Source organism: Arctopsyche grandis, chromosome 5 (genome assembly GCF_051622035.1).
Source record: "Arctopsyche grandis isolate Sample6627 chromosome 5, ASM5162203v2, whole genome shotgun sequence".
NCBI lineage: Eukaryota > Metazoa > Arthropoda > Insecta > Trichoptera > Hydropsychidae > Arctopsyche > Arctopsyche grandis.
In genome coordinates, this window is record NC_135359.1 from 5597144 (window position 1) to 5605945 (window position 8802).

At 31.5% G+C, this 8802-nt stretch overlaps 1 protein-coding gene across 1 annotated transcript; it reads right to left on the reverse strand.

Moving 5' to 3' along the window:
• Nucleotides 1–2649: 2649 nt before the first annotated feature.
• LOC143912273 (uncharacterized) lies at nucleotides 2650–7174 on the reverse strand. Its single transcript, XM_077431556.1, has 3 exons — nucleotides 6877–7174; nucleotides 6524–6642; nucleotides 2650–3732 (listed from the first exon to the last, which is right to left on the reverse strand). The coding sequence occupies exons 1-3, from the start codon at nucleotides 7172–7174 to the stop codon at nucleotides 2650–2652; spliced, it is 1500 nt and encodes a 499-aa protein (XP_077287682.1).
• Nucleotides 7175–8802: the final 1628 nt, after the last annotated feature.

Consider the following 8802-nt stretch of genomic DNA (forward strand, 5'->3'; position numbering starts at 1 on the left):
ACAAATCAAATAAAATAAATGCCAATCTGCAAAATTAAGCAATTGATTAATTAAATATGAAATTATAAAACTGCGCAACTACGAGAGTCATTTTTTTTATGTGGCAAGAAAATTCAGCTGCATATATTTATGAATAATGAATATATGAGCCGTTTTATAATAGAATTTGGCGTAAGCCTACTTTCCTCAATTTCGAGAAATACATACGTCGCAAATCATTAAATATAATGTTTTGCGTTTAACAATATTTAAAAATACTGTTGGCTTGTAATACGTTTATTCTGATTTTCCGAGATTCTGGGGACATATCGAATTAAAATAAATTATGACCATTTGTGTATTAAGTCAAACCGAAATAGTGTTATTGGAATTGAAAATTGGACTTCCGCCACTCTCAAATGTAACGGCTCATATAATGTAATCAAATGTTACGGCTCATAGCTACATATTTACGAAATATTTAATGAATAAATAACAAATAAGTTAAACTATGTATATATATATATTTTTAAATGAAGTATTATTATAAGTTATAAAAATGCTTGTAAATGCGATTAGTTCACTTTACTTTATAAGTCAATGTATATATTCTAGATTATGTTCTGAATGCTTAATAAATTTATTTTATTGATTTATTGCAAGTTTCGTAGAAGGTCAAAAGTGCATTGTCTGATGTACATATGAACATACCTATACATGTTTTCATTATTTGGTATATAATTAAATATGGAATTATAAAACAACTCAAACAAAATATGCAAACACATACTGTAAATATTAATCCCGATTTAATTAAAATCATCGTAGCATGTTCTAAACCATGTATAAAACGGGCGATTAAATCTGATTTGAAATTAAATCCCATTCTAAAACTCAATTTCCAATTTATGAAGTAATTGAATGCATCACTGTGTACGTATTTACAAATATTATAAATTTAATGATCACATATTATAATATAAACGCCTTAATAATATTATTATTATAAGGCCAAAGGGAATATTGGAAATAAAACACATCTCAATTTCAATAAAATTATTTATTTTCACCGAAAAAAAGTATATAACAAAAACAAACAATGCTGATACGATGATTGAATTAAATACGATGTCGTATTTGACGTAATTAATCATATTGAAGCAACGTTCATACATATACATGCTTGTATACATACATACATATTTAACGTCATAATTATTGTTTACACATAAACATAACTCAAATAGACACAATTTAATACTGTAAACACCCTGATATGTGAAACTCGAGGCTAAAATCGTACGTATTGAACGAAACCACTTTTAAACATTGACGTTTCAGTCTGGAAAGTTCAGTCTTTGGAAACTTATCGTCTTACGTATCAATTTCAAACGAATTGTGGCAATACTATCATATTATATTATATTATACATATATATAAAAATCTTAATCCGTATTATTATAATATATATTATTTTATATGTAATAATTCACCGCTGATTCTGCGATCGTATACTTATATGTAAATATGTTTTTAATTTTTCAATCGTATATCCATTTTTGAACACAGCATATATACTTATAATATAGTATAACAACAATTCTTGTGTAACATTATATACCAAGCGGAGAGTTGATTAAACATTTTTTTATTTTCTCGTTACGTTACAGGTACAAAGCACAATTATGAATTTTTGGTTTTATACAATATACGCAGTGAGCGAAAAAAACAACACCCGTTTCGTAGAAAATTTGTATCTCGTGTATCAACAATGCTATGTATGTGAATAAAATGTATATCATTTTATTTCCGAAAATTATATGTAAAAAAATAATTTCCGTGAAATGTACATACATATCTCGATTTTTCTATTGGGCCAAGGTGGTTCGCAAAATAGGATAAATAAAAACTCTGAATTGGAATTGGACGGGATTTGATTGGACGGAAGATGGACGAATGAAATCTTCAAATGGTACCCGTGAGATTTTGAGGATTCCAACTGGCAATCTGTGGAATATAATGGATAAAAGTTGTCAAGAAAGAAAAATTTTCGATTCAAAAATGAAGTGGTTAAAATAAGCTTTCAAATTATATCTATGAGGATGTAATAAACAGGAAAAACACTGGATCTAATTAAAAGCATTTTCAAGCTGATAAAGAAAATTTAAGAATTAATATTTGGGTGAGAAAAATAATGGATGGAATAAAGCAGCTAAGATAAGCCTTTAGTAGAGTTTTAGATGGGAAATATTGTGAGAAAAGTCAAAGTAACTCTTCAAATAGTATCTAAAAGAATATATTATTTAATTTTAAGACATATCTGGAATACTATGGAGGCAAGCTTCACAAGAAAGAGGAACTCGCCGAAGAGAGGAATTGTAGAGGGCACGACAATGAAAGGGTTATCGTGATTGTGGACGGGAAATGTGATTGAAATGGACTAACCAAGTAAAGCAAATACGAAAAATAACTATAAAAAAGCAAGAATGTTGTAATATGAGTATAATAGAAGACTATTTATATACATAGAATAGAATGATGGCGATTTTATTTTCATATGTATTTCACTATTGTAGCACTCTTGTATGAAAAAATATGAGCTTTCCAAAAACGGGCATAGTTTTTTTCGCCTACTGTGTATGCACTATATTGAAAATGGAAATTTATAATCAGCTGTAGAATAACGTTAACGTAACGTTAATTAAAATTATGCTGAAGAGTAACGAGCGTGCTGAGACGTGCGAAGCTTTGGCCGCAAGCTCTCCAGGTCCTTGACCGCTCACAATTTTCGCATCGCATCCTTTCGAGAAATCCTTCTCCATATCCTTCATCCTCCTGCCGCGAACCTCCATCGGCGAAATACAGAAATTCCTCTCTAAAAAGTCCCCAGAGGTGGCATTGCCGAACGGACCATCGGCAATCCCCCTGGCTTTGCAATCGCACGGAAAGTGATTGGCCGTGACCACCAATCTCGTAACACCCTCTATGATAACAGCTTCAGGATTGGGATTCTCCAACAAATGGTTCCCGTGGAATCGTATAGCTTTCACGCTGTTATTATACGATACGTTGAATTCTCTGATGGCGTCAATTTTGTTATTGAACATGTTCAACAGCCCCACGTAGCTCAATCCTTCAAAAGCGCCATACTCCAGAACACCCAAATCGGACTCCTGTATGGAGAGGACGTTCACGTGCAACAATCCTCTGAACGTGTACCTTTTCATCGTCGACAGATCCATGAAAGCTAGCTTTATAGTATTTACGGAGACTAGACCGGAGAAAGCGTCTATCTCTATGTTTTTAATACCGGATGGGAACACAAGATGGTCGACGTTGCTCAGACCGGAAAATGCATTCGTTTCTATTGTTTGCATTGGATTGTTGTTCAAACGTAAGTGTTTTATGTTTGAGGTGCCAGCAAAGGCATATCCTTCGATCCTTTTGATCCTGTTGTGGCCCAGAAGTATGGACGTGATGTTCTGGAGTCCGGCGAATGTAAATTGAGCTATGGTGTCCAAAGTTGAGTGTTGGATCGACAGCTCTTTCAAACGGGGTAGACCGCGAAATGCGAAAGGGCGAAGGGCGGAAATTGCATTTCCGTCCATGGATAGCCTCTTGAGGGCTCTCAGACCTGCGAAAGCCTCGCTCCTTATCACCGGAAAGTCATTTTTTGACAAGGAAAGCTGCTCCACGGTGGGTGGTAGGTATTTTATAGGTATGTCGACGAGACCGCCATTGTTGCACATCACCTGAAATTTTTAACATTGTAAATATCCATTCTTTAAAAATCTATTTTTACATAAAGAAAGAGCTAAGCTTTTATTCACAAAACAAAATACGCTTAAAATCAAAGGATGATAATTAATCATAGAGTTAAATTTTAGTATCTTTATTTAGTTTGAAGCTAAGCGGTAGATATTATATCATATTATAGATCATATTGTACTATGTATGTATGTATTATATAATATATATAACTTGATTGCGTGTGATCTGACGTACTAAAAAATTAAATGTCAAGAGTATTTCAAATTCAAATGTAAATTCGTACACGTTTTTGCTATTTTTAAACACCATTAGCTTAATTATTTTGTGTTTTATTTTGTCTGCTTTGCATTATATTATTTATTTTGGGAAATTATTGCTATGTTTCATTTTAAATATTAATTCTGGTTATTTAAGCTATTGATTTTTTAAACCTATACATGCCAAATAAAATAGGATATTGTATCAGTTCCACAACATAATGTCACTGGACAAAACGGCGAACGACACAACGTCACCGACGAAATGATAACGCGATATAATGTCTACGTCAGCGGTTTCCAAACTTTATGCTACTACGCCTCCCTAAAAAAAAATTTTTTTTCCACGCCTCCCTACCTTTTATTTTTTAATAGATATAATAATATAGACACGTTTTAAATAATAAACCTTTATTTAAAAAAAAATACTGAACACTAAAATAGACAGAATAATACAAAGGTTTTGGTATAACATAAATTTCTTCGAATACGTATATTTTTATTTTTATATTAAATTACTAGTTAAAATACACCTAACACATTAAAATTTAATGCGAATGATGTTGTTGTTTATTGGCACAATGTTTATCAAATCTTGGGGGCAATATGGAAAGTGCCACTCGTAACTCCTTTTCGACTATTAACCTGGCCCGATATTTAGTTTTCATTGCAGCTAGTGCCAATAAGCTCGTTTCGCATAAATAATACTTTACCAACGGTAGAAGCACTTGCATTGCTTTACAATACAAAGATTCATACTCTCCACCATGGTTTATCCAAAATTTAATTATGGTTTCATTTTGAAACTTTTGTTTTAGTAAGCTATCGCATGATAATTCTATCAATTTTTCTTTTTCGTCTTCTTCAATGTAGTCAAATAGATTCTGTATCCACAAACACTTTGAGTAATCAAGGTCTTCGAAATAATTGGAAAAATGCAGCACTAAGCCATCCAAGTGGTCAGTAAAAAGATTTTTACTTGCTTCAATATTGGCTGTGGCCCAGAAATCTTTGGAAAGTGAAAACATATCCAACTCATTATTTTAATATAATTTTTAATATATTAAGATAGGATTATTTTTTATAGGAATTAAATGTATATATATAAAGATGAAAGAAAAATAAAAATAAACATCCATGCATTGAATTTTTACTATTAAGCTACGATATGAAGTTTTATTTATTTGTAGATATTATGGTATGAAATTTTTTTTTTTATTAATAAGTTTTGGTGCCTCCCCTGGCAATAGTCCGCGCCTCCCAGTTTGGAAACCGCTGGCCTACGTACAAAATTATAACGCGGCATATGTTATGTCTACGGACAAAATTATAATGTGACAAAATATGATACTCATATGTGACAATAAAGTTTAACAATAAATAAAGTGAAATAATTAATGTTTCCTTATTAGTACGAAGAATTTGAAAGTTCTTACAATAGAGTTTGATATTTACGATGAAATTTCGATTAAATTATCTTATCTTATATGTATTTATTTAACATGTCAAACGACGTGTATAGATTTTCATCTTCACACATTATCATTTTATCGGCGACGTTGTGTCGCTCACCGTTTTGTCCAGGGACGTTTTGTCGTGACATATATATTTATCTTATTAAAATGCAAATATCATATAAGTGAATTCTACAAATTATAAAAGTTATCTATTTTGAAAAGACTTCCTAAATTAATTAACTAAATAAAAGATTTTTTGATTCAACTTCTATTTAAAACAGAAAGCTATTGAGTAGATTCCGATGAAAAAATGTATATTTTATATAATATATCTATATATGTAGGTAAAAAAGTAGATCAATAAAAGATGGAGATATCAAATATGCAATTTTTTTCCCAGAACATCTTAATTTTATCATTAATTACACAATACACATATTTTCAAATAATCATAGATATACTCGTTTTAAGTTGAACTTACAATTTATCAATAGCTTAGCTTTATAGGGATTAAAAAGCTTATTTTTTACCAGGCTTTTTTACTATGTTTCACTTCGCAAACGATTGATCCAAAATTCCTAATGTCTTCCGATCATTTTAAACTTTGCCATTTTGTGCGGTTTGGCTAACGTTGGAAATTTCAATTGATTTTTTATAGTTCGATAGTAAAAAAATAATCGTAATAAACATTTCTAAATTTTCGAAATTTTTGAAGACGGTGACATTTAATAGATAGTAGTAACCTTAGATGTTTGAATTTCTGCCACTCACTCGTCTTGTCAGATTTTAATTTTTCAAACGCCTATAAAACGCCTATATCTTATAAAATTTGCATTATAGGCTCTCATTATCTCTCATAATATATATTTTTACTTTACTCATAGGTTATATAATGAATGTTAAAATGTTTATACTATAACGGTGATTCGATGTGTTTGTTACTTAAGGAGCCTACTGCATAGTATAATGTGGTTTTGAAATTAGGGTAATTTGCAATGTGAATAAATATTTAAAAAATATATTTGTGTATATATTTAAATAAAAATCTGTATTTATACCTGAGTCTGAGACAGGCAAATGCACTGTTCCGGACAAATCGGCAATGTTAAATTTTGAGGTGTGCTTGTTGCCGCACTCAGCAAGCTGATCGTCACCAGAAGCCACATTCCGTCACCTTCTACAACAACAACAAAAATAAACAAAGTTAAATAAGGATGATAAATAACAAAAAAAGTTTATTTTAATTGTCCGCATATAGTGGTGGGCTTTTATTTCGTGGCATAGAGAGGTTGGCTTTGAAGCGGCGCGCTCTTCGCAGGTGCCGGCTTTTCTCTATTGTTTGTGAATTGATTTACACCCCTGTTAAACCTTCTCCGGAGAATTTACTTTTCTATTTGTTGTGTCGACTAGCTGTTCCACCCCGTTGCCACCCTTTTCTTCCCCGAAGCTTGAAATTCTCGCCACCTTTTCCTTTCCTCATCCCATCGGTTGAAGGTAAGAACGACAGGCCTTCTCAACTCCCACCAGTTTAAGTGAATCGATATGTTGGAATTTGGATGATTAATTGACGGAGAGGACTTTGCGGTCGTCTTGTGAATTGATCTCATTTTAAAATTTAAATTTGCACAACAACCTGCGAGGCAATTGGCAAATGGATAACCGAACATACGACAATGAAGCAATTGTCTCGAGAATTGCCTGTTTTGCATCCTGGTATAGTCAAATATCTATTTGAATTACAAACATGTCGACCTTTTGAATATTTCTTTGGCTGTCTGGTTGATTTTCATTATTTTTATGACAATTTATCTCATTTTACTATCGAGATGGTTATGAATCATCATCAAACATTTTAAATTAAATACTTCAGTATTTATTTTATTATAATTAAAAGTGATGTAATGTCACAGCAACTTGTGTTAATACTAACCACCGAGAGATTGCCAGGTTTTTGATTTTTGATTTTTAAATGCTTTTTATTATTACGAAATTATGTTCACAATACATCTTATATCTATTTTAATAGCTACTGATATACTGATCATTTTCTATTTTACAATTTTAATTTAATTTGGTTAGTAATCACAGTATTATATTATTCTAATGTTAATCTAAAGCATAATAGGAAAAAGAGCTCAAAAACCTATTTACAATCCTCATAAATGTTTATAATACATCTAATACATACATAATATTAATTAAAGACTCTGTAAAGTCGATGACCTAAAGCAGATTGTGTTTAGGTAATCTGTGTTTATACCTGAAGGGTATAGACATTTTGTTGTAATCACCGAGACTCTTCACAAGTGTGTTAGTATGGTTATTAGTGATTCTGTCATAGAATCTACTGGTTAGTTTGTTAGTAATGTCTGTAACAAACGGAATATTATATATGGCATGCAGTTTTTTCAGGTAAGTATATATGGGTGTATTATAAATTATTTTTAGGGATTTATTTTGTATTACTTGGAGCTTGGAAAGGTTAGTATTCGAGGCGTTATTCCATACAGGTGAAGCATAGGTTAATAATGGTAATATGAGCGCGCGATATAATTTTATTTTATTTAGCGTTGATAAAGAACTATGGCGATTAAATATTGGATATATTGAGGATATACCCCGCATCGCCTTGCATTTCGCTGCCTCAATGTGAGGTGCCCATCTCATTCTTTTATCAAACGTTACTCCTAAATATTTTATTACTGACTGCCATTTTAGACTTTCTCCAGAAGGGATTTTCAGATCTGAACTTGGCTTATGCTTTCTAACACTAAAGAATATGGCGTCTGTTTTGGTTTGATTTATTTGAATTTTCCACTTAGTGAAGTGTTCGGTCATTGTTTTAATTGCAAATTCAAGATTTTTAAGAATAGTGTCTGGTTTTTTGCTACTTGTGAAGCAAGCTGTATCATCTGCATATAGGGTTATGTGACAGTTTTTTGGAATAGGTATGTCATTTATATATATGGAGAACAAGAGTGGGCCAAGCAAGGTCCCCTGCGGAACGCCAGCTGCGATTATTTTTGGAGACGATAATTCATTATTTACTAGCTATAACTATAACTACTAGCTTTCTACGAGCTAATGTTTGTATATACATGTACATATATATTAAGAGAAATATTGTTCACTGTGTACTACATAATTTAAAAATTAATTGTAATTTTTGAATTAATTCAAATGAAATCGTAATGAATCACGTCACATTCAAAAGAGTAAAAAAAACTGAAACATTTTTTGTTCCGAGTCCGTGTCCTCGTATTTTCAAGGGTGACATCAAAAGAATTAATTCTATTCAACTGGGATTTTCAGAAGTCACCACTCAAAAAAAGAAAAG

Excerpts from the sequence above, each read along its gene's own strand:
- LOC143912273 (XM_077431556.1), bottom strand. The coding sequence starts at position 7,174 with ATGCAAAACAGGCAATTCTCGAGACAATTGCTTCATTGTCGTATGTTC. Across the intron at positions 6,643-6,876 it reads GGTGGCAACGGGGTGGAACA|AAGGTGACGGAATGTGGCTT; the intron begins GCTAGTCGACAC and ends TTGTTGTTGTAG. Across the intron at positions 3,733-6,523 it reads TTTGCCTGTCTCAGACTCAG|GTGATGTGCAACAATGGCGG; the intron begins GTATAAATACAG and ends TAAAAATTTCAG.